The 27,309-nt window shown below is 45.5% G+C and overlaps 1 protein-coding gene across 1 annotated transcript; it reads left to right on the top strand.

The window, feature by feature from the left end:
- On the top strand, nt 1–25,496 carry SLC10A4 (solute carrier family 10 member 4). The gene is made up of 3 exons (XM_040418895.1): nt 1–560; nt 13,767–13,977; nt 24,865–25,496. The coding sequence occupies exons 1-3, from the start codon at nt 61–63 to the stop codon at nt 25,381–25,383; spliced, it is 1,230 nt and encodes a 409-aa protein (XP_040274829.1). The 5' UTR covers nt 1–60; the 3' UTR covers nt 25,384–25,496.
- Nucleotides 25,497–27,309: the final 1,813 nt, after the last annotated feature.

Here is a 27,309-nt window from a genome sequence, read left to right as displayed (position 1 = left end):
ATCTCCTCCTTCAGTTGTAGCAGCTTCTTCAGAACCTAAGGAGGAAAAGTGGGTTACAAGATGGAAAACTCAAGTGCCAGTCCTCTGGATGTGTCTGACTCTACACTATGGAACTACAGGGAAAACTTCACAGAAGGGTCACCCCTGAATCCTAATGACACATATACCATCATTGGAGATGACAGGACAGATTCAAGTAGCATGATTGCAATGCTTCAGGGGGTTCTGCCAGAGACACTAGCCACCTCTACACCTTTCTGGGATAGCCCACTGAACTATGGGCTCAGTGTGTTTGTTGGAGTGTCTCTGTGTGTGACAATGCTAGGCTTGGGCTGCACTGTGGAAGTAAGTCAGATAGGAGAACATCTGAGAAGACCCATTGGGGTCCTCCTGGCCCTCATCAGTCAGTTTGTCCTTATGCCATTGATGGCTTTCCTCCTGGCTTTGATCTTCAAGCTCAATGAAGTAGCAGCTGTTGCCGTTCTACTGTGTGGCTGCTGCCCTGGAGGAAACCTCTCCAACATCATGTCACTTCTTGTGAATGGAGACATGAATCTCAGGTAAATGTCCTCAGGTCTGGGGGATAAGTGGGGTTGGGGGTGGTGTAGCCCAATCTTTGGCTCTCAACACATTATGGGACTACACATCAAATAGTTTGAAATAGAAAGGATCCACAGGTTGTTGAAGTCAGAGGGGGGTGAAATATAGTTACCCGATATAAAAAGAAATAAAGTACCATGTCACCTTAGAGAACAATATGATTTGCTCCAGAAAAGTGATTTTTATTAGGCAAGTGACATGCACCATATTCATAAAAGACTCCAGCCATCTTGTTTTGTGAAATGTACAAACAAAAAAAAAGCTACCTCCAAGAGGCATGGCTAAGCAATGTGCAATTACAGTTTTCTAAAAATGCTAATTATTAGTAAAAATTTACGACAGCCTTAAGGTATAATTATGTCTAGTGAGTTTTATATGGTGTGCACTAATCTGATAATGTTGGAGCCGTTTTTAATGCGCCAAATTTAAATTGCCATAATTTGTAGTGTCCTGTTCTTGTTACAGTATTGATAAATGTGCTCCATTGCCTTCCGTCAATTACTGCCAATTATCCAAACACACACAGACAGACTCTTCTCTGGATTTACACAGATCAAAATCTGGTCATTCATTATTGGGATGATCACATTATATTTTACACACAGGGATGTTTTCATGGGAGGGGCGTAGGTTTTTAAAATATTCTCACAATAGCTAAATAAAAACCTGCTATACCCAATAATAAAGTATATATATAAAATATAGATAGATAGATAGATAGATAGATAGAGATGCCATATATCAATATATGTAGTGTTGCCCCTGTACTGTACTTTGCATTTACGTTTATATATTCCTGATTTAAAACACTTACTAATATGTATTATGGTTTCTAGATTTTTTACCTGTGTTACTAATTTCATAGGTTCAAATGTTATTTATAATGTCAGAGATATTTTATTATAAAGATACACTTTCTCATAGGTTTGTCATTTGAGAGACAGAAGGTATATTCTTCATAGATACCATATACATCATAGATATGTAAGGAATATGTGCACATAGGTAGTAACCACAGGAATATACGGTATCAGAATAATGATAATTGAAGGCAGTGAGGCAGTCAGTAGCTTCATATGTGCCTGAATGAATGAAACATTTGTACACCTTAGAAATGCTCTAAGACCTAATGCACACGGTTGTCTTTGGATTTTGGTCTACAAAATCGGTTCCCCAAAAGATAGACAGCTTCTGTGTGTAGTGATTGACAGCTATCTCTGTATTTCAATCAGCTCAGTTCCTCCTGCTCTATGAAATGATGCCGGTAATTTACATTGCATTTTCGTGGTGACAGGTTCCCTTTCATTCTGGTCAAACACCAAATCTCTGTGCAGTCAGGTCCTATTGTGGCCCTTATTCTTCAAAGAGAATCATTGTATATCAAATCTGCTCAGCTCCTCCTGCTCTATAACATGCAGCCAGACACTATGTTCAACGTGACAGCTTCCCTTTAACGCAGGCCCCCATCTGGAACCCCCTTAATACAGACCCAGAATCAACCCTTAATACAGCCCTCAGACCAGACCTCAAGCAACGTACCCTTAAAGAGATTGTCTCACTTTGGCAAATGGCATTTATCCTGTAGAGAAAGTTCATACAAGGCACTTACTAATGTATTGTGATTGTCCATATTGCTTTCTTTGCTGGCTTGATTCATTTTTCCATTACATTATACTCTGTTCATATCCAGAGGTTACGACCAGCCTGCAATCCAGCAGTGGTGGTCGTGTTTGCACACTATATGAAAAAGTGCCGGCCTCTCTGGTGGCTGGGACTGTGATAGTGCGCATAGGCCAGCGCCTTTTCACATTGAGTGCAAGCACGACCACCTCTGCTGGTTTGCAGGGTGGTCATAAACAATGGAAACAAGCACTGTATAATTTGATGAAAAAATGAATCAAGCCAGCAAAGGAGGCAATATGGACAAACACCAGTGGCATAACTAGAGTGCTATGGGCCCCAGGGCAAACTTTGTATCGGGCCCCTCCCCCCACACTGTGCCCGGTCGCACCCTCTGTGACCGCGATTGTTACACCCCTGGTCCCTGATCCCCCAGTAATGCTCCCGGTAATTTCTCTCACTTCCTTAGTAATGTCCCGTCCTGCCCCCAGTAGTGTCCCCCACTGCCCCTGGTAATGTCTCCCACTGCCCCCAGTAGGGTTCCCCACTGCCCCCAGTAGTGTCCCCCACTGCCCCAGTAGTGTCCCCCACTCCCCCCCAGTAGTGCCCACCACAGCCCCACTAATGTCCCCAGTAGTGCACCCACAGTCCCTAGTAGTGTCCCCCCAGCTGGAGGAGACATGAACACTGCCCAGGTGGGAGAACTCCTTCAAAAGGAAAATAACAGAGCTTTCTTCTCTTTGCTAGATTATGTGATTGTTAATGACCAAATTATCTTCATTGCTTCCATTTACTGATGGCTTGCAATATACCAGAGAATTTGGCTGACCAGTAATGGAACTGTAGGAGAGGCAGATTTGAAGAGGCTGACACACTGTTCTAGCACATCAGCTTTCTATGCCCTCCTCTGTAGCATGAACCACACTTTCCCCATACACAGCTCTTATAGTAGGTTCTTTATGCAATTACGCTTTGGCTAATGAGAATAGTATCTTTGTGGTAGGTGTTTCTATAATTTTGTAATGAGCAACTATATTGACCTTGAAAACATCCTCTGGAACACTACTGAAGCAGAGACCTAGAAAATAGAGACCGAGAGTGTCCTCTACTGGAAAACGATACTCCATGAATCAACATGCTCAACTAAAATGTATACAAATGCCAGAGTTAATGTTAGGATCATTAATGTCCAGAGACTGTCTGCAGTTTCCAGAGACAGTCCTGACAAATTTGGGTTGTCCCGGGCCAAAAATGGGTGGACTTCATGTAAGCTTTGCACATATTCCACGGGGCAAAGCAGAGATTGTTGCCATTGATTTCAGTGTCTATCCCCAATAACCTAATTTCCTAATTCAGACACATACTAGGGCCTATTTTTATTTTTTTAGAGCAATCCCGTTAAAAGCTACGGACCCTTTGGAGGCAATGTCTTTATTGCATTGTACTCATTTTGACCTAAAAATCTTTTTTTCAGATTCTCTAGTACCAGGCTCTGTATTTTTACTGTGTTCCATCAGGCAGCTCAGCTGATGGTCCCTTATGTCTGATCTCTGACCTCTTAAACACTCATTATAGCTCAATTCTTATCTTACTTATAACAATGTGGTTTAAATAAGTGTTTATGACCTTTTTGTAATTTAGAGATAAGGTTTATTAAAAGACCAGCACCAGGATTTTCACAGCTAGACAAACAGTTAAATGGGTTGTCCGGGTTCAGAGCTGAACCTGGACATACCCATATTTTCACCCAGGCAGCCCCACTAAGATGAGCATCAGAGCATTTCATGCTCCTATGCTCTCCGTTGCCCTGTGCTGAATCGCGCAGGGCAAAGGCATTTTTTTAAGAGATCCGGTGACGTACCGGGCTCTCCTTAGGGCTGACAGGCGGAGGTATCCGCCCAGCAGTGAGCACCGGCACTGATGGGTGGTTTAGCGCTGCCCTAGCCTGTAAAACGGCCGATGGAACACACGACTGGGTGGAAGTCTCCGTCTAGCAGTGTGCCTAGGTAAACAAACAAGGCCATGCCCTGCGCAATCCAGGGCAGGGCAAGGGAGAGCATCGGAGCATGAAATACTCTGATGCTCATTTTAGTGGGGCTGTCTGGGTGGAAATATGGGTATGTCCGAGTTCTTCTCTGAACCCAGACAACCCCTTTAACCATTTGTGACAGAACAGCTGAATATCTTTTATATAGACCTATTGATAAAATAATTTTTAGCCCAAAATGAGTAAAATGCAATCATAAAAAAATTTGCCAACGAAGGTGTACATAGTTTTTAAGTATTTTTTACTGTGTGTGTGTGTGACAGGAAGCTGGTGAACCTGGAGACCCACACAAATATGGAGAGAATATGCAAACTCCATGCTCCAAAGTTACGTCAGGTCTCCAGCCCTTCCCCTATAGTGCAAATGTCTGCCAGCGAGCAGCATCATTTGTCTCCGGGTTCATTGAAGCTACAGTTTTCATTCTGACATATTCCAGCTCTCCTTGTTGCCTGCAGCATGCCTGATCATTGCTGTGCATAATGTATATGTGTTATATGCTGTCAGTGGACAGATCTGATATGTTTCACACTGGATAGTTCTTCCGCCTCTCCAGACTTAGTTTGATGCCATCACCCAGATGAGAAATGAACTCTACATGCGGTCAATCTTTGTCAATCACTATGGTTAGCCGAAGGGAAAACTCAGCCGATGTACGTTCCCAATACTCAGATCCAATTGGTCTTTTCTTCTCAAGTTATATGAAATCTTTTATCTCGCATACTTTAAAATGGATTTTCCAATCTGATAACGTAAGAAAAGTATTTATACGTGTAAACATATGAGATGCCCCTTAAAGAGGTTGTCTAGGGTGAGGGCGCATGCGCGAGGCTCGCATGGCGGACGTGTTCCCCTGAGCTCCGCTCCTAGCGCCGAACTTTCCCCACATTTAGCGCTGATTCGTCAGCTCCACGGGCCTGAATATACATGAAAGGGACCCCTATGAAGACCCGCAACAAAGGGAGGACAAAATCGATGGGAACACCCGTACCTTCCCAGACCTTGCCGGAGCTCTTCAGAAACTCTGGTCGAAGCAATATGGCGGACTCAGCCCCCGCACCCAGAAGCCCAGCGTCCTCAGAGGTCAGCATTGCCTCACAGCCATCGGAGATACACGACCCAGGTCAGGCTGAGCTGTATAAGAATATTGCATCCCTGTTCCGCTCAGAACTGTCCCAAGCTGTGGACGAGTTTTCCCGCCAGATTAACGACCTGGGCACCCGGGTCTCTGGGCACCCGGATATATCAGCTCAAGCTGCCCAGATTACAGCACTGGAACTTAAATTGGAGGACCTGGAAAATAGAACCAGGAGGGGCAACCTCCGGATCAAGGGCCTACCTGAAATTTTTACTGATCTCCAGGTCACTTTGACGGAGCTGTTCCAGGCCCTGTTGCCGCAAATAGAACCAGCAAAACTCCTGATGGATAGGGTCCACAGAGCCCTAGGGAGACCTCGCTCAGATGCCTTACCGAGGGATGTTATACTAAAATTTCACCACCCAGGTACTCGGGACCTAATTTTGACGGCCGCCCGCAACCTCACTGAACTCCCCGGCGTACCCTCATCAGTTCATTTATATGCCGACCTGGCTCCCTCCACTCTCCGCAGGCGCAGGGACATAAAACCGGTGACTTCGGCCTTACAAAATGCTCAGGTGCGGTATAAATGGGGGTTCCCTTTCTCCCTCTCATTCCGATTGAGTTCCCGGGATCATACAATCCACTCACCCAAAGAGGGAATCGAGATCCTCCGGAAAGCGGGAATTTCATGTGACCATGATCCTGCTCCAGAAGCCATCCCGGAACCGCAACGTCCGGCCAGGATCTGGATGAAGGTACCTTCATCCTCGCGGAAACCAACCTCCCCGCCACCTGTTTAGATTCGGGACTTCTGTTTCTGATCTCCTGGCCTGCTATGAGGTCCAATCTGTTGTTATTACCCCAACAACTTTGCTCCATACTAATTATCCTGTCCCTAATGTTGCAGGACACTTTTCTTCCTTTATGGTCCCTTCACTACCGGTTGATATTTCCACAATCATTATCATTTAACAGGGACTCGGCGTGAAGGACTGTCATGTTAGACCCCATGTTTGGGTTCTTTAGGTTGGGTTGGGTGACTTTGTCCTCTTCCCACTCTACAGCACCCACCTACTCTTCTCAAGCCTATTTAGGCTTAATTTCATTTTGTTTAATATGTTTGCAATTCTTTATTATTTTTACTTTTTTTGCCCTTTTTGTCTTTATCATTATATGTGTCAGGGGAGTCGAATATGCTGCATTGGTGTTCAGGTGGCGATCTGAGGTGGCATTCCTGTGGCGGATCGCATGGGCTAATTCTACATCCTTCTGGTTATACTGCCATGTGTAAGTTACTTTTGCATAATGTGAGGGGATTTAACTCCCCCAGAAAACGTAAGTCGGCCTTTTCTACTTACGTTAAACATACACCTGATGTGATCTGCCTGCAGGAATCCCACTTCACGCCCACCTCTCATCCCAAATATTTCCATCCGCAGTATTCACGATTTTATTCATCTACTTATGTTTCTAAGAGTAGGGGAGCTATTATACTATTGCATAATTCCTTCCCTTTTACTTTGCAGAGTTCTCTGGTTGATCCTAATGGAAGATATGTCATTCTTCTAGGCACTTATAGGGAAGAAATCCTATGTATAGTGAATGTATATGCACCTACTGAAGACCCTATTCCCTTTTTTGCTTCTATGCATTCTATTATTGAACCCCTCACTTACCACAAGATACTGTGGTGTGGTGACTTTAATTTTGTACCCAACCCGGTTCTCGACAGATCCGCCCCCCCGGCCCAATCGCGCCCTTTATCCCATAATGTCAGAATTAAACATGTGATGGAATCTCTGTCCTTGGCGGATTCCTGGAGGGAGCACAATGGCCCACAAAGGAGATACACCTACTATTCCCTGTCTCATCAACTCTACACCCGGATTGATTTAATTCTAGCTTCCTCCTCTTGTCTCCCTTCACTAGCTTACTCCAGACATATTGTGTCCTCTCTGTCGGATCATGATATGGTTTTAGCAGATTTTGCATTCAACAATAACCCTAGTACTCCCCCTGCCTGGCGCCTGAATGAGTCATTGCTGACCCGTCCGGCTGTGTTTGATACGCTATTAGATGAACTTAAACAGTTCTTTTTGTTGAATGACACGCCGGATACTGATCCTATGAACCTGTGGTTGACCCACAAGGCCGTCATGCGGGGTAAGCTCATTCAGGTGGCATCGCGACTTAAAAAGGACACGTCTTCAGCTCAAGCTACCCTGGAGTCTAAATTGGCTAAATTAGTGAGAGCTCATCAACAAACCCCATCCCTTTATCTATTGAAGGAAATAAAGGACGCAAAGTCGCAACTGAACACCATACTTTCCAACAATACAGAAAAAGCACTCCGTTGGACCTCCTCCTATTACTATAAATATGCCAACAAGCCAGATAAAATGTTAGCTCGCCAACTTAAGGCTAAGCAGAAAGTAAATCTAGTCTACCAAATCCGTACACGGACTGGTAGAACTACTACTCACCCGGACATCATTTATGACACCTTCCAATCCTTCTATAAACAGCTATACTCAGAACACAATGATAACCCCAGCAACAGGACTGATAAATTCCTTTGATCCATCCCTCTCCCTAAGGTCTCTCCTACTGCACTAGTAGAACTTAATAACCCCATTACAATGGAAGAAGTGACCTATTCAATCAAAGCCCTGAAACTGGGAAAAGCCCCAGGCCCAGACGGCTATACAGCACTTTATTTTAAAAAAATTTCAGACCAATTAATCCCTTTCATTACTAAATACTGTAACCATTTGCTGCAGGGCTCCACACCCCCAGCCGAGTTCCTAACGGCCAAAATTACAGTAATTCCCAAACCACACAAAGATCCTCTTCTCCCTTCTAACTATAGGCCTATCTCACTCCTGAATATAGATAACAAACTATTTACTTCCATCCTGGCGCGTAGACTTAATAGACTTCTCCCTGATCTGATTCACAAAGACCAGGTTGGTTTTATCCCGGGCAGGGAGGCTCCAGATAATATAAGGAAGGTGTTGGGCCTTGTCCATGAGGCAAACAGAACCGTGACCCCAGTTGCTATGTTAGCTCTGGATATAGAGAAGGCATTTGATACAGTGTCTTGGACCTACCTCTGGCAGACTCTTTCCCATTTTAACATTAAAGGCCCTTTCCTTTCTGCCATCCAAACTTTATACTCTTCACCTCAGGCTAGCCTCAAATTACCCTCTTCGCACCCGTCATCTATCCCAATTTTTAGGGGAACACGACAGGGATGCCCCATCTCCCCAGCCCTCTTCGCCTTAGCTATGGAACCACTAGCGATTAAGATCAGATCTCATCCGGATATAAAAGGGGTCTCGGTTGGGGGTGTGGAATATAAACTAAGCCTTTTTGCTGACGATTTTTTGTTGACACTCACCAACCCTGTCATTTCATTTCCCTGCGTTTTATCAGTTCTCAAGTCTTTCTCTGCCGCATCTGGCCTATTAGTTAATCAGTCCAAATCTGAACTTCTGTTATGTAATGTCTCCCCTCGGGATTCCGAGATTCTCCAAAGAGGATTCCCATTTCAACACAATCCACATTTCCTCCCATATTTAGGTGTATCACTGACCAAAACGCTTGACACCCTATATAAGTACAACTATCTCCCCATGTTTGCTCGGATACGGAAAGACCTACAGTCATGGGAGTCCCTTCCAGTGTCCTGGGTGGGTAGGATACATATAGTGCGAATGGTAGTCCTTCCTCGACTTCTATACCTGTTCCGTGCCCTCCCTGTACCAATCCCAGCGTCTGATCTGAGGGCTCTTCAGGCGGACATCCTTAAATTTATTTGGGCCCATAAACGTGCTCGTATTTCAAAGTTGGTAATGTGCCGTCACAAGGCCCATGGAGGCCTTTCAGTACCAGATTTAGCTCAATACTACAAGGCAGCCAGATTAGCGCAACTGTTCCTGACACATCTTTCTGCACAAGCTCAACCTATATGGATCACCCTTGAGCAGTCGCTGATTGGCCTGTTCTCCTGGAGAGCCCTCATTTGGACCACATCCACTCTGCCCTCTTCTCTCCGCTCCAAATCCCAACTCTCATACTATGCTTTGCTCCTATGGAGATCCATCAGATTCAAACGTGCTCTTCAATCCAAACCATCCCCCTTGGAATGCATGTGGGGCAATCCTGCCTTTCCTCCTGGGCTTCAATCTAGGGCCTTCTCATGGTGGGTTGAAAAAAAATTGTGCTCCCTCTGGGACTTCCTCGTGCGGGGTAAATTACTGACTATGCCAGCCTTTATTGAGAAATTCACCCCCCCAGCTTGTGAACAATTCAATGTCCGGAGAGTATTCTCCTTCCTTCATTCCCTGAAAACTAGCCTCCACAAAGTTGAATATACATCTTTTGAAAGACTAATGTCCTTCTCTCTATATAAACAGGGTCTACTATCCCGGATATATTCTATCCTCACTGCACCTCCAGAGGACACTAAACTCCGCTATATGTTGGAGTGGGAGGCGGATCTGTCGGAAGAATCAAGCATATCTAGATGGCATCAGCGCTCCCAGACATTAACCAAAGGGTCATGGCAAACTACTTTGGCAGAGACCTCTATTAAAATACTCCACCGGACGTATTTAGTGCCGGCCAAATTACATCACTTTTATCCAGAGGTTCCCTCTACTTGCTTTCGGGGGTGTGATGAGGAGGGCACGATGCTCCATACCTGGTGGACTTGCCCTGTGGCGTCCAGGTTATGGGGTCGCATCTGTGACTTGCTCTCATCTTTACTGGGGTGCGTCCTCCTCCCCACACCCTCGGTCTTGCTACTTGGCGACAAGCCGCCGAAATTAACAAATGCCAAATTCAAATTGACCCAATTTATCCTGCTTGCAGCTAGAATCCACATTGCCTCTCAGTGGCGATCCTTGTCATTGAGCTATCAAGCAGTGATTGATAGAGTCAACAAGATTTATCAATCTGAAAGGATGTCGGCTATCCGCTCAGATACATTTGCTTTGTTTGAAAGAGTCTGGGAGCCCTGGTTGTCCTCTTCGCACTCTATTGATCTCTCCCTCTATCGGGGGCTCTGATAATTATCAGGGATGTATTGTGCACTGAGGGGGGGTTATGCAGTTATAAATCCTCTTATTCCTGATCGCCTCTTGGCACCAGACCTATGTACCCTGTAGCTATATGTCTATTACCCCTGATTTCCTGACGCTTTCTTTTTTATTTAAGTCTTATTTTATGTATGTCTTTTTGTTTTTTATTTTATTTGTTTGGAATGTCCAAATAATTGGACTCCAAGTCCTCTGTATTAAGTACATTATTTTGTACACTTTATTATTGTGAAAACCTAATAAATACCATTGAAACATAAAGAGGTTGTCTCATCATAGACAATAGGGGCATATTGCTAGGATATGCCCCCATTGTCTTATAGGTGCGGGTCCCACCGATGGGACCCACACCAATATAGAGAACGGAGCCCTGCAAGGTGGTGGCTGGAGGACTCCGGTCCGGCCACCACCAAGCCAGCTTCCCATAGAAGTGAATGGCAGCGTACTGCGCATGCGCGGCCCCCGCTCCCATTCATTTCTATGGGGCTGACGGAAATAGCCAAGCCAGCGCTCGGCTATTTTCGCCTGCCCCATAGAAAATGAATGGAGGGCGGCTGCGCATGCGCAGTGCGCCCTCCTTCACTTGCGGGGCTCCGTTCTCGATATAGGTGCAGGTCCCAGCGGTGGGACCCGCACCTTTAAGACATTGGGGGCATATCCTAGCGATATGCCCCCATTGTCCATGATGAGACAACCCCTTTAAGTATTTCAAGAGACACGGCCAATGATGAGACAAGATGTATTTTGGATATAAAATGGGGAAAATGAAATTAATTATGGCTGTGAATAGGGGTGCATCTAGCCTTTCTGCGCCTAAAGCGAAAACTGAAATGACAACTCCCATGCCAAATTCTCAACCTAACTCCTTCCCTCCAGCCTTACAGTTAAAGGCATACTTGAAACCATTACATATAGTGCTACAAAACATACTGGTTAATATAGTGATACAGTTGAATATGCAGAGAGCAACTCTTCCACAATGAAAGCACTCATTGCCCAAGGCCTTTCCGCTGCCTATCACTTGTCGCTACCGAGTGCTACCTGAGGCAATCGCCTCACCTGGCCTCATTAGCGGTGCACCTCTGGCTGTGAAGCAGCCACAGGAGGCAGACGTCACAGTAGCACCCAGGCACTTAAGGTTGAAGAGATCTCTCATCCGTCTGCCCCATAAGTGTACAGCAGGGCTGACTATGACACATGATAACCGGACCATCTTAAAGGCTATGTACACCCTCAGGACAATTTTTATGATTGCATTTTACTCATTTTGGGCTAAAAATCTTTTTTCAATTGATCATTATTAAAAATATTTGACCGTTCTGTCACATAGGGTTAACTGTATGATCAGCTTTGTTAATTGTATCTAATAACCTTTATCTCTTAATTACTAATAGATCCAAACACTTATTTAAGACACAATCTTATCAGTAAGATAAGTATTGAGCTATAATGAGTGTTTAGAGAGCAGAGATAGGAGCAGTCAGTTGAGCTGCCTGATGGAATAAAAACACAGAGCCTCCTACTAGAGAATCTAAAGGCTGTGCAGAGAAAGGGGCTCAAAATTTTTAATGAAGAAATTTAGAGAATATGATTTTTAGCAATAATAAATGCAATAATAAAAAATGCCCCCAAAGGTGTAGACAGCCTTTAAGTGTATTATTAGGACTCAGGAAATGCTCTAGTTCAGAACCATGGGTGACAGAGAAATAGACTTCTTGTCCCATTTGTTATGTTTTCCAGGAATAACATATATATTTAAAGAGGACCTGTCACCACAAAATGCAATGCAATTGGTACATTTATTAATTGATAGCATTGATAGCCTTGATAGTCAGTCACTGATAACTCCTCCCTCCTGTACCGATAGTATAAAGGTATAAATTACAGGTTTTACTGAATATTTTCCCATAAAACTTTATATCATTCTGCTTGGCTTCTTCTGCTCTATAACACAGTGCTTTCAGATTGCATTGCATTTTGTGGTGGCAGGTCCTCGTTAATAAATCATAATTGTCTGATTAGTAAAGGGTATGATTGTTCGGGACTCTGCCGATCCTGATATTGCAGCTGGCCTGATTCTCTGTTCCCAGTAGACATTTAGCTTTGTGTTCACTATCCAAGACTATGAAGAAGCCAAAAATCCCCAAATCCCTTCACTAAGCATAGCATCACTAATATGTACAAAAATACTTATCCACAGGATTGGTGATAAATGTATGATTACTGGGAATATCTCAGGAACCCCACTAGTCACGAGAATGGGGGTCCCTGTGTCCATTGGTGAATGGAGCAGAAGTGCAGAATAGCACTCGGCTTTCTCTGTCAGTTTTATACAGTGAATGGAGCAGTGGTCCTGCTCACACACTATTGATAAAGTCACACTGGCGCCTCCGATTCTAATGATTGGTGGGAGTCCCAGTGGTCTCAGCGATCATACATTTATCACCTATTCTGTGAATAGAGGAAAATTTGTTTATGGGAAACCCCTTAGATAGGAAGAGAACAAGACAGGCTTTTTATATTTAGACATCAAGGGGTCATTTACTATCCAGAAATACACCTATATTAGTTGTATTTCTGGCGCAGATTGCAGTGCAAAGGTTATTTGAGCCGCAGTCTGCGACTTTTCCTTTCTCACGTTAGGTCTACAAAAAGTGGCGTGGGCGGGGAAGGGGACGGGCTGGCAGGCTCGTCTCATTTATTATTTTCTACGCCTGTTTTAGGCTTACATTTAGATTGGCGCTGGATACGTAAAAGTTATGTAGAGGCCTGCGCCTCTCCATAACTTTGGCGGATCCACCGCCAGCTATAAGGGTTATTAAGACCGGTCTTAATAAATGACCCCCCTTGTTTTTAGATGAAAGATAGTTTTTATATTTATTTTTTGTCACCCTCGCCAGTCAGCTGTTTAGTTGTAACTCTGGTGCCGAAATTCTGCACTGGTACTACACATCCATCTATTGTGTAGTGGATGATGCTGGTAACTGCAGTGCTGCTCCCATTATCCATTCATTCCATGGCAGTGTACATATGATAAGGGATTGCACATACATAATACAGATAATCACACTAAGCATGAACAAGACAAGTTGGTACAGAAGGAGAGAGGGCCCTGCCCATGAGGGCTTACAATCTACGAGATCTTTTCAGTAGGAGCAGAACTGCAGTTACCAGCTCTGTCCACTACACAGTAGATGGTGCCGTATAGTCCTGAGGACAGGCCATCAATGTCAAAATCTTGGACAAGCCCTTTAACCTATCTCTAAAATGTTTGTATCTGTAAGACTAATAATGGCATTCTGTTTTCTTGACCTCCCAGTATCATTATGACCACATCTTCTACACTCCTGGCGCTGCTCTTGATGCCGCTCTGCCTGTGGATTTACAGTCGTCCATGGATTAACACTCCACTTGTGCAATTTCTACCGCTCGGGGCTGTGACCCTGACCCTCTGTAGTACTCTCCTGCCTATTGGCTTGGGGGTATTTGTACGTTACCGATACAGCAGGATCGCTGACATTCTGCTTAAGGTAAGTTTCATAGATGATGGGTTTTAACCTTCACTAGTTATGCTAATCATATGAAAGTATAAAATATTTGCGGAGAGCTTGTCAGACAGAAGTATTACCTGAACAGGGAGGGATATTTTCAGCAGTGCCAGTTTTCCTTAGAGGGTATAATAGAAATCCCTTGCATTTGGACTTCAAGCATCAGTTACTGTATCTCAGAAAGGATGTCTAGTTTTGGCCCTCTCAGAGCTGATAGGGGTGATTTCACAAGGGATTTACTGAATTAATATAAAAACCCCATAGCTGAATTATTTCAGCCCAGAAAATGTTAGCCTTCTCAGTTACTTACTGACAAGCTGCAATAGCGGAATCGGAACATAAAGTGGCCCTGGAAAAAAAATACTAAAAATGGCCCAATGTTGTAGGTGAGTCCAAACTGGCAGAAGACAGTGTCAGCAAAACAGCCATGGTCACATTGCTGGTAAGTTTGGCCAATGCAAACATGCATTTGTAGGGAAGCCTTTTCAGTAGGGGGCCGCATGCTGCCGATTTCACCATATGCATCGCAAATGGTGAAATCTGCATCGCAAATTGACATGCTGCAGATTTAAATGTCTATTACAGTAGTAGTACAGTTGTAACATTATGCTGTAATACAGGGCCTCTGAAAATGTTTCTACTGAGCCCTCAACTAGCTAATCCATGGTGAAGCTGTGAGATGGGGAAACAGCTCTCATTGTCTGAACATTGTGTTTGTTAATATGAAGTTAAATGATCTGGACTGACATTCTGCTGTTTGGCCACAAGATGCCGCTGTTTCCTAAGCACAGCAACAGACTGCTTTTCATGTGATGTTGGGAACTCTCAGGGGGTGGAGTTACAAGTTTGGAGAGGAAGGCAGCAGCCATCTTAGAGTGAGGCTGTGAGAGACACTGAGGAACTGTGTGAGCAGTGAATCCGACTGCATCCAGGTGTGAGAGTGACCAGAGCTGCAGCTAAGTGAAGAAGATCGTGTTCAAGACCCTGATTCTGTCCAGAGGAACTAGGATTGCTTCCAGGAATGCTGATGAGAGCTAAGGAGCAAAGCTACATACACTGCGGTACTGCATGCTTGTTGGAGAGGCATTTGTTCTGTTCAGAGTCACCAGCGGATGCAGAGCAGACCCGGGTCGGTAAGATAGTGAACGCACCTCATTACAGTGTTGGCACCTAGGGACTGAGACAAGGCATGTAGTTAGTTAGTTAGGGTCTCTGTGTCAGGCCACAAGTGTTACTACTGTTCATTGCAAGGACTCCATAACTTAAAGTGACATTTCACATTGGAGAGCTGATAAAATTCCCACAAACTCAAGCCAGGCTGGTGTTTTGCTCAGAAGGAACATTAAGGCACGTGCTACAGGACCAGTTATGGGAGGGGGAATACTGTAGATCTATGTAAGATTGTAAGCTGTTGTGCTGCACCGCAGGCTGGCCCATACCACACACCCATACAGTGATTCTTGTTCTTTTAGGGTAATAACAGGTAAGGTGTGGCAGTTTCGTCTTGCTCGCCAGTAGGTAAATTACTGCTCTTTCCTCCTTCATCCATCGGAGGGCGTCGTTCTGTGCAGCACAAGGGTCTCAGTCTTCAGCCTGGGTGTATGTAAATTTATTGTATGTTCTCAGCATTTGTGGTTGTGTTTATTGCCACATTTAAGTAAAATTCTGTTTTGGTAAAAGCTGGTGTTGGGGTTGCTTTCGTATCCTGGGGAGCCCACCGCGTTACACGGCTTACATCTTGGCTTATGGATAGGAATGCGGTGGGAGACCTTCCCCCGGCCCCGATGGCACCGGTCCAGGACCCAGCTCAGAGTGCAAGGCCAACTTGCCCAACACCGCTGATACAGCTTGCCCTCGCCATGCCCGCATCATCAGTGTACATCCCCGTGGGGGCGCTGTTGCGTCTTCTGCCAAAATTTGGCGGTAAAAACATGATGTTGCCCGACTGGACTGAAAGTGCAAAGTGCGGTTAGAATGTGCAACCTGACCCCCGAGCTGCGGGCAGAGGTTGCATTGGGGGCTCTAGAGGGTGACGTCAGATGGACAGTGATGGTAAGGCACGAATAAGAGAGAGACACCCTAGAGAAAATATTCTACCTGCTGGAGAGAGACCAGGGGGGGGCGTGCTAAAGTAGTGCAGTTGCGGAGCCACTTCTTCAACCGACCACAGCGAGAGGGCGAGACACTGATGCAGTACTCCAATGCTCTACAGGAGATGCTAAATGAAATACAGCGGCGAGATCCAGAGACCATGGGAGCCTTCCGGGAGGTGGACGGCTACCACGAGACCAGTTCATAGTGGGGCTCTTCAACAAGTTCTTACAGGACAAATTGCAAGAGATGACACGGATGATTGCCGACATGACATTCTACAGCGTCTACCAAGCTGCCGCGGAGAGAGAGGAAGAGCACATGCCTGTGGCGGCGAGAGTAGTGAGTAGCACCCATGCTACAGGGGACCGGTCGCGGGCTGAAGACTCAGAAGCCTTAAAGGATGTGGTCCAGGCCCTGCGGACAGAATTGAGAGAACTTTGGCTGGAAGTGTCCCAGATGAAGGCAGAACCTTTCCGGCCTCCGTAAATGACCCCAGCACCCCGCGCCACTCCACCCAGGATAAGGTGCAGGGGCACATCAAAAGAGGACCCCTCTGTTGGGCTTGTCGACAGTATAGCCATATGGCCAGAGAGTGCCCAGAACAGATGAAGTCTGAGTCAATGTTAAACTTCCAACCGCCGCAGTAGCTGGGCGTCCTGCTGCGGTACACCAGAAGCTAAGCCCTATGCGTGAGGAAAACGACCTGTACGCCAGCAGCCCTGTTATGAAAGCCGAGTTGGAAGGCCAGAAGGTTACGCTGCCTAGTTTATACAGGGTAGGAGTGCACCCTTATGCCTCTGGAGTTCTTCGAAAGACACTTTGGACATATGATGGAGCTGGAAGACAGGAGCATCATTAGGCTGACGGCTGCCAATAACAGAGAGATGGATGTTCGAGGGATAGTCTGGATGCGGGTCCGACTGTTTGGGCAAGATGTCGGCAAGAAGGGGGTCGTGCTGGGGGACCATTTGTCCCGGAGAGGAATGGATGTGACATTAGATATGAATGTGCTGAGAGACCTAGACCATTAACTCTATGCCAAAGAAGGGCCAAAGTATTGGCAACGCGCCACCACACACCGGCCAACCCAGAAGGTTCTACAGCAGATGGTGAGGAGCTGTAGTCTACGAAAAGGCAACATGTCCAGTCTGCCCATTGGACACATGAAGGTGCAGAGGAGGACCCCGGTGAAGATCCCACCTCGACAAGAACAAGTATTGATGCTGCCGGTTGGGGCAGGACAACAGCTGAATAGATTGGAAGTCCTGATCGAGCCCGCTTACCAAGAGGAAACGCAGACTCGCCCACTGGTAGCCCGGGCCCTCGCTATTGTAAAGGATGGATGTGTGCCTGTATGCTGCCTCAGCGTTGAAGACTGCGAGTTAACCGTTCCTGGGAGTACCTTGCTGGCAAAAGTGCATATGTCCAAAGGGGACATCCCTCGAAGGGGCTTCACGCTACAGCCAGATAGGAGATTAGCCTGGACATTTGCTGTAGAGGTCCATCAAAGGGAGACCCCAACAGCGTAGTGGAACAGTCGAGTTATCATGGCCCGGATAGGGGTGGACTGCAAGACCCTGACTCCAGGACAACAGAAGTTGCTGGAAGACACCCTTTGGGAATTTCAGGAGGCGTTCTTGAGACATGATGAGGACTTTGGGTGTGCTTCTGCAATCGAGCACGAAATCCCCACCGGCAATGCAGCACCGATCAGGGAACGTTACCGGCAAATCCCACCTAAAATGTACCAGGAGTTGAAGGACATGGTGACCAGCATGTTGGAAAACCGGGTGATCCAGGAGAGTCAAAGTCCTTGGGCTGCTCCAGTAGTCTTGGTGCGGAAAAAAGATGGGAGTCTCTGGTTCTGAGTGGATTATCGGAAGCTGAATGCCCAGACGATCCGGGATGCCTACCCACTTTCGTGGATTGAGGAGTCGTCCGCCCTGAATCATGTGAAGTTCTTATCGACTCTTGACCTGGCCAGTGGGTATTTGTAGGTACCAGTGGCCAAGAAGGACAAAGCGAAGACTGTCTTCATCCTACCTATGGGACTCTACGAGTTCAACCGAATGCCATTCGGCCTTTTCAATGCCCCGGGAACATTCCAACACTGTCTGAGATAGTTAAAGTTCGAGTCGGTATTGATATACCTGGATGACATAGTAGTCTTTGGGGCCTCCTTTGGGGATCACCTCCAGAAGCTGTGACAGGTCCTAAGACGGCTGCGAGACCATGGGCTCAAAATCAAGCCCAAGAAGTGACAACTGTTTCGACAGCAGATAGAGTATTTGGGACATTTGGTCACCCAGGAGGGGGTAAAGCCGGCCACCAGCAAGGTGGAGGCTGTCCAAAAGTGGGTCCAGCTGAGTACACTACGAGAGGTGCGGGCATTCGCGGGACTGGCCGGCTACTACAGGAGGTTTATACCCAAATTTGCTCATTTGGTGGGCCCGTTAAACAAGTTATTAAGGGGCACTGAAGGGAGCCCGAAGAATCGTCCCATCGAGTTGGGACCCCGGCAACAAGAGGCCTTTGAAGCAGTGAAGGAGGCGCTGACCAGTGCCCCGATTCTGACTTATGCGAGGTTCGACACCCCATTCCTGCTGTACACTGACGGAAGTCTACATGGTCTGGGGGCCGTGTTATCCCAAGTCCAGGATGGACGTGAGAGAGTCATTGCCTATGGCAGCTGGTCTCTGAGGGAGTCAGAGTGAAATCCTGGCAACTATAGATCCTTTAAATTGGAACTACTTGCACTGGTCTGGACCATGACCGAAAGGTTTGCAGAGTACCTGACAGGTGCAGAGGTGACCGTGATGACAGACAACAACCCATTAGCACATCTGGAGAATGTCAGGCTCGGTGCGCTTGAGCAGAGGTGGTTGGCTCGCCTTTCTACGTACCAATACCGCCTCAAGTTCTGGTCAGGTATGGAGAACGGCAACGCCAATGCACTCTCCCGAATCCCTGTAGGGTTTCGACTCAGGGTGCCGATGAGGAGCTAGAGGACACTGAAACTCCTGACCTTGGTCAATTACCCATGTTCCAGGATGTGGCACATTCAAGTGGGGTGGTGTCCGAGATGTCCATGGTGCTGGAATAGACATTGGCTGATTGGAAAAGAGTCCAGAATGGCTGCCCGGACCTGTGGAAAGTGAAAGAATGGGTCTGGACCAAAATCTGGCCTCGGCCAGAAGAGCAGGCCCGTCTGACTCCAGAGGGCCAAAAGTTGTTGACGTACTGGGATAAGCTGACTGTTTCCCAGGGCCTTCTGTGTCGGACCATATATTTACAGTCAGAGCTGCAGTATCGGCAACAGATTGTCATCCCGATGTCATTGGGACCGGAGGCCGACCGGGAAGCCCATGAGAGGGGCACCCATTTTGGGAGCAACAAAACATTCAAGTGGCTCCAACGGCTGGTATACTGTCCAGATTTGGCAGACATGGTGGCCGAGGCATGTCTTAAGTGTCGACCCTGCGGGCTGAGCAAGAGTACTGTCCAGGCCATCCAGACCTCAGCGCTCCTAGAGCTTCTAATGATCGATTATGTATAGATTGGGTACTCTACCTCGGGACACTTGTACTGTCTAGTCATGACAGATAATTTGATAATTTGACGGCAGAGTCAGCCGCTGAAGTGGTCTGCAAACACTTTATACAGGTGTTTGGGTGTCCACGGAGGATACATTCAGACCAGGGGGAATGTTTTAGGGTACTCTAATGAATGAGTTGTACCAACTGTATGGGATCGAACGTTCCCGCACCACTACGTATCACCCCCAGGGAAATGGGGCACGTGAGCGGTTCAACCGCACCTTGCTCCAGATGCTGCGTACCCTGGAGGATCACCAAAAGGCTCGGTGGCCAAAGTCCCTACCTAAACTGATGTGGGCCTATAACAACAGGGTACACAGTACCACCGGATACTCCCACATATGCTCATGTTTGGGAGATAACAACCAGTATGTTGCCCCATAACAACCAGATGCCTGTCCAGCCAAACCGAGGGACGGACTGAAATGTCCCAGTCCCCATGGCTAGTTAATCACATTACATATAATCTAGTAGACTGTCTGAAGTACTGGTAGGGTCTTCTCTAAAGATGGTTCTGCGCCCTTGTGAGTCCCTGGTAATAGTCTTTGACGTTTGACTGCATGGGGCAGTAAATGATTTGTTGTCATTGGGGCCCTCAGATCTGTTACACACACTGGTGCTGTGGCTGACTGGCACCTGTAGCAGGCTATGCCATCCTGCAGTGTGCCACCAGGACTCCTGATACCCATACCCTGCGAGAAACAGGAGACAGCCTACCCCCTAGCTGCTCCCTATTTGCAGTGCTCTCGCCTGTTACTATCGCACACACTGCACACTTACTTATGTCACATGTTACCCCTGTATAATGCACCCTGATACCCCTTAGTTATATTATATAACTAAGGGATATCAGGGTACATTACACAGGGGTAATATAACTGAGGGATATCAGGGTACATTACACAGGGGTAATATAACTGAGGGGTATCAGGGTACATTATACAAGGGTAATATAACTGAGGGGTATCAGGGTACATTACACAGGGGTAATATAACTGAGGGGTATCAGGGTACATTATACAAGGGTAATATAACTGAGGAGGGCTATCATGGGACATTATACAGGGGTAATGTAAGCTATATTACCACCGTATAATGCCTGATAGGCCTCCTGAGTTATATTACCCCAGTATAATAATGTACCCTGATACCCCTTAGTTATATGACCCCGCCGGGATCATATAACTAAGGGGTATCCGGGTACATAATTATACAAGGGTAATATAAGTTACTCAGGAGGCCTATCAGGCATTATACGGTGGTAATATAAGTTATATTACCCCCTGTATAATGTACCCTGATACCCCTTGGTTATATTACCCCCTGTATAATGTACCCTGATTACCCTCAGTTATATAACTGAGGGGTACCAGGGGACATTATGGGTAATATTATAACTAAGGGGTATCAGGGTACATTATACAAGGGTAATATAACTGAGGAGGACTCAGTGCTATCAGGGGACATTATACAGGGGTCCTCAGTTATATTACCCCTGAATAATGTACCCTGATACCCCTAAGTTATAGGGGTATCAGGGTTGAGGAGGGGCTGGGCGCAAGCAGGCAGGCCATGAGGCTAGGTAGTGGGGGTACATACTTTTTTTTAAACTTTTTTTCTTACTTTTCTTAGCTTGCCTAGGGGCCGGCCAGGGCAGGGCCAGGCAGAGTTCTTGGGAGAGTTCCTCGCCCTCTGGTGCAGGCGCAGCAGTGCCAGTGCAGTGCTGCCACACACAGTTCTCCTCTTCTGTCCGAAGCTGGGGCCTGGGCACAGACAGGCTCACTAGCAGTAGCAGAGCGGGCGGGCAGGCACGCAGCTTTACGTGGTGACGCTGGGTCCGAACGCCACCCCCACCCCCCATCTGTCATGTGTATGTTGTCTGTTATTGTGAATCAGTAGTGCGGGCACAGCAGCGAATCAGCGGGGTGGGCACCCGGGGGGGCAAGGAATGACGCCACTGGATGCAGTAGAGTGAGATGTACTATATACCTGGGGGACATTGCTGCTTGCTCACATAGTGAAGGATCAGTTTACATTATCCCCAAGACGTCTATGAAGATGAGAGGAGGAGAGAGATAATCAGACAGAGAGGTGTACTTGGTGGAACTAGTGACTGAGATGCCAGCGCAGGAGATGTAGGACAGAAGCACAGGAAACGCTGCATGTAAATATACATGATGGTTCAATCGAGATCCTAGGAGATGTCATGAAATAACAAGCTTGGTATCAGGGTTTACAATGCTCAGAGACCTGTATTTAAATACAGAAGATAGTGTTGGAAAACCCCTTTAAGAGACTTGGGAAGACATTGTGTAGCAAACCAAGATGGGCTTTAATAGTTGCATTGTCTAGGCTCGTATTACATTGTTGTATACAGACTACATTCATCTCCATTTATATGTGATGGGGAGAATGTATTATTGTGTAGTGCAGCACAACCATATCCCTCACTTGTCAGTAAGAGGCACTCCCTGATTTATAGATGCCGGACATAAAACAGGCACGTCAATGAGTAATGGTGCTCCTTGCGCTCCATATGGTGTGATAGATATCCACCATCTCATTTGCCAATTTACTAAGAGCATCAATACTCTCCCTGTAAGCCACAAGTCATGTAATCAGTCATAGTACCGCCAAAGCTTTTACTTTGTTTTCCTGTAAAAAAAATAAAAATAATAAATGCATTGTGTATACAGTACTCGGCACATGGCAAGATGGATGTTTTGCAAATTAACTACTGTGTAGAGCACCCGATATGATCATCCAACTTCTCACAATTAGATTGACATGAAGAGTGTCAAGGCAGAATTGGTGTATTCCAAATCAAACCAACTCCTCTGAATGTACTGATCAGCAGATCATACATAATACCTAGTAGGACTGGAAGACCTGGGTTTGATGCCTGACTGGAGAAGAACCTTCTCCAACCCGATAGATAACATTTGGTTGGGGGTTCCATTTTGCTTTACGCCCTGTTTCCTCTCGTCCTGTATTCTTCCAATCTACCTCAGCCTTTTTTTTTTTTTTACTCATTCTCATTTTATTTTCTTTCAAACTCAGTGTTAGGGTCCAGTCACACGTCTGCAAATCTTTTGTGGTCCGCAAATTGCGGATCCGCAAAACACGGACACCGGCCATGTGCGTTTCGCATTTTGCGGACCTCACATGGCCGGCACTATGACAGAAATGCCTATTCTTGTCCGTGGCTGCGTACAAAGAATAGGACATGCTCTGTCTTTCACCCCTCAGATGGTTTGGTCAAATGTGACCATGGCACCTTGGAGCTCAAAAACCAGGAGAGCGTGCTCCTGACCATGCAACAGCATCCTCCCTAGCAAGAATCGGGGGAGCCGGATGGTGTGTGCGGCAGACTCGGTCCTCATGAATGATCCGAGGCTGCCGCAGCTATGGTCTTATAAAAGACCCTGCCAGTGGCAGGGAGCTATAGGAACTTAGTGTAATTATCATAAACTCCAGTGCTAATGCATTAGAGTCTATGAGAAAAGCTATCTAATGATTACTACAAGTTTACTAGGGGAACTATTAAAAAGTGTTAAAAAGAAAAAGACATTTTTTTAAAATAAAAATACATACATTTAAAAAAAAAATAAACATCATAGGCACCTCTGTGTGTGAAAATTATATATAAAATGAAAATTGGATAAAAATATTTATCCCATACAGCGAAAGGCGTAATGGAAAACAAAAGATCAAAATCGCTGATTCGCCATTTTTTTGTCACTTCACCTCCCCCAAATTTTTTTATAAAAAGTAATCAAAAAGACACATTCAAACTATGGTGTTCTTAAAGGGTTATTCCCATCTCAGACATCCTATCTCTAGGATATGCCCCAATGTCTTATAGGTGCAGGTTCCACCTCTGGGGATCCGCATCTATGCTTAGACTCAGTTATTTTCGTAAGTCCCATTGAATGGGAGGCGCACCACGCAAGCGCAGCCACTGCTCCATTCACTTCAATGAAGCTGCCAGCGCTCGGCTATTTTCGGCGCTCTCATAGGAATCAATGGTGGATGACTGCGCAAGAGTGGTGCGCCCACCGGGACTTTGCGGGCTCCGTTATAAGCATAGGTGCAGGTCCTACAGATGGGACCCGCACCTATCAGACATTGGGGAATACCCCTTTAATATGGTGATGCAAAGAAAAAAATAGTTTTTTCCAAAGCGGCCTCCTTGCTTTAAGTCAAGATAACCACGCCCCCTTCCCTGCCCCTTCGCTGTGACTGACAGCGCTTATGCAGAGAGTTCGGCAAAGCTAGCCGAACTGCCAGCTGTCAGTCACAGCGAAGGGGCGGGGAAGGGGGCGTGGTTATCTTGACTTGAAGCAAGGAGGCCGCCGCCCCCTTGACTTCAAGCATGACTAGAGAAGCGCGCCGGGCAGGGGATAAAAGAACGTTTTCTGAGCTTTAGCCACATCGGCCTTCAGGAAGAAAATTATCGTCGGAAACACGCTGCTGGCTACTGTCAGGTACTGCTGGCGGCTTGGGATGGTTTTTGGAGGTGACAGGTTCCCTTTAAGTAACAGGTCAGTTTTACCGCATAGGAAACGCAGTAAAAGCAAAACCTATAAAACTATCCCGGAATGATTATTTATTTTTTTTATTTTTATATTTCCACCCCATTTGAAATTTTTTCCCCTTCTTGCCACTGCATTATAAGCAATCGTAAATGGTGCCGATAAAAAATACAACTTGTCCCACAAAAAACATGCCCTCATACGGCCAGGTGAATGGAAAAATAAAAAAAATTATGGCTCTGGGAAGGCTGGGATTAAAAAACGAAAGCCAGAAAAAAAGAAAATGGCCTTGTCCTGAAGGGGTTAAAATAAGTTTAATGTAAAAACGTGATTAACATAATAGGTCATCATATAATGGTACATCCCCTACAATTTTCTAATGTTTTCCAGCTAATGTGTTTTGATAATTACAATCTTATCACTGAAAAGGTTGTGATTGAGGTTCTCACATTGACTATGAAGATATTTGGAGGTTTCTGTTCCCTTTTGTCTTTATTGTAGTTTTACAATTGATTTGCTATATGTTTTGCTATATAGCGGTTACGCAAAAGAAGTATTTCCTTCATACCAGCACTTTTTATATCTTACCAATTATTCTCAGAATGTAGAACAGCATTGTCAACTTATGCTTCTCCTTCCTGTAGGTGTCCCTCTGGTCTCTACTGGTCACCTTGGTCGTTCTGTTTATCCTTACTGGGGCAATGCTGGGACCTGAGCTTCTGGCTACCATTCCTCCCTCTGTGTACATTGTAGCAGTGATCATGCCTATGATAGGCTACTCAATGGGATATGGACTTGCCACATTATTCAACCTTTCCCCCAACTGCAGGAGAACGGTGTCTCTGGAAACAGGATGTCAGAACGTTCAGCTTTGCACTGCTCTTCTGAAGCTCGCCTTCCCAGCACATCTCATCGGAAGCATGTACATGTTTCCACTGCTATACGCACTATTCCAGGCCGCTGAGGCAGGAATATATGTCTTAGTGTATAAACTGTACCGAAAGGAAGTTCTCCACAAGCCAGAACCTATGGATGAAGATGAAGACACAGATATTTCATATAAAAAGCTAAAGGAAGAAGAGATTAATGAAATATCCTATGGGACAGTGACCTCACAAGACCAACATTCTGCAGTCACGGAGCCTCCATCACAACTGCACTAGTCTTATTTGACATTTTACATGTCTGCAGTCATGTTTACATCAAAGTTCATAGTTGCCAAGACATTCATTGGTGGATATACCGTAATTACATTTATCTAGAGTAAAATTCCTTTAAATGGAGTCTGAAAATCAATTTCAAAGTAAGCATACCGTCATGTATGGTAGGTGTCCCAAAACCTAACCAAACCCTTCGTAGGCCAGGTTCACATAACCATTTCGTTTTTCATTCTTCTGATCTAGAAGAACAGAAAAATAAACAAAAAAAATGATCCTGTATTTTAAGCATCCGTTATGATCAGTTATGCACATTTTGCACTGTTTTAGCCATTTCTGTCTGAGATCTGTTATTTTGGACGAAAAAAAATACGTTTTTAGGACTTTTTTTTTCCAGCTAAAATAATGGATCTCAGATGGAAATGGCTAAAATGGATGCAAAATGTGCATAACTGAGCATAACGGATCCTTAAAATACAGGATCTTTTTTTTTTGTTTTGTTTTCGGTTCTTCTGACGGATCAGAAGAACAGAAAACGAAATGGTGATGTGAACCCGGCCTTATGAAAATTCTTTATGCTAATCCTGAGAAATCTTTTTTATTTTTATGTAAAGAAGAGTTTTGGTGCACCATGGGCGGGACTGCTCTGTTCAGTGCACCTGGCTTCTCCTGTACCATCGATTATGCTTTAGGGCACCTACCCCACATGGCAGTAGGCTTACATTTAAACTGATTTCGGAGGTGGAAGTCTCCTTTTTTTTTTATTGCAAAATAAGTTGGATCTTATATGTGCCAAAAAAATGGATAATTAGAGGATCATAGAAGTGTGTATAAAATGCACTTGTATTAATGGAGAATCTTCAGGAAGGCTGCCTAATATAAAATATTAAAACAAGCTACACTAACATGATGGGAGGAATCTTATTAGTAGTTCTCTCTCATGGAATTCCACATTATACAGAAGTTCAGTGCTAAAAATGGGGGAGATTGATCAAAACTGGTGTAAAGTAGAACGGGCTTAGTTGCCCATAGCAACCAATCAGATTCCACCTTTCATATTCCAAAGAGATGTAAAAAATGAAAGGTGGAATCCGATTGGTTGTTATGGGCAACTAAGCCAGTTCTATTTTACACCAGTTTTTATAAATCTCCCTCCATATTCTGTAAATTAAAGGGGGTGAAATTATGGGTATGTCCGGGTTCAGCTCTGAAAGACCATTTGGCCCAAATGCTAAACATTACTAAAAACATGAGAATGTCCTCTTCTGCCAACATTTTTATTCTGATGTTGTTTTTCGATCAATGTCACCAATCCTTCCCAGTACTTCTATATTACCCTACCTGAGGGCAGAATAGTATAAAGCAGGGGTGCACAACCTGCGGCCTGTGATACTATTACGTGCGGCCTCCAACATTCTTGTTTGTGTCTGATGGCTGATCACATATATCTTCTGTATAAGAGAAAAGAGGAGCAGCTGATGGAGCTGGAGCAGGAACAGGCAAGTACTAATGGTGCACAAAACAGTAGATCAGCTGAATGGAGATCTCCTGAGCCCTCTAGAGGTCTCCAAAAAGGATTATAAGAGGTGTACAGCTGCCCATAAAGTCTGTCTATCTTCCATGTTGCCTTAAAGGGGTTATCCTGGAAAAAATAATGATGACTTATCCTAAGGATAAGCGGGGGTCCAAGTCCCGGCATCCCCATTGATCAACTGTTTAAGGCCTCATGCACACGACCGTTGTGTGCATCCGCGTCCGTTCCGTCATTTTTCACAGTTTAGCGGAGGTCCCATTCATTTCTATGAGGCTGTGAAAAAAAACTGATAGTCCTCCGTTTTTTCTCTGCGTCCGTGATCCGTGATTTCCGTCAAAAAAATATAACCTGTCCTATTCTTGTCAGTGGAAAACGGAGGACGGACCCATTCAAGTCAA

The sequence above is a fragment of the Bufo bufo genome, chromosome 2 (genome assembly GCF_905171765.1).
Source record: "Bufo bufo chromosome 2, aBufBuf1.1, whole genome shotgun sequence".
NCBI lineage: Eukaryota > Metazoa > Chordata > Amphibia > Anura > Bufonidae > Bufo > Bufo bufo.
Note: the sequence above shows the minus strand (reverse complement) of the source record. Positions and strands in the feature narration are given on the sequence as shown.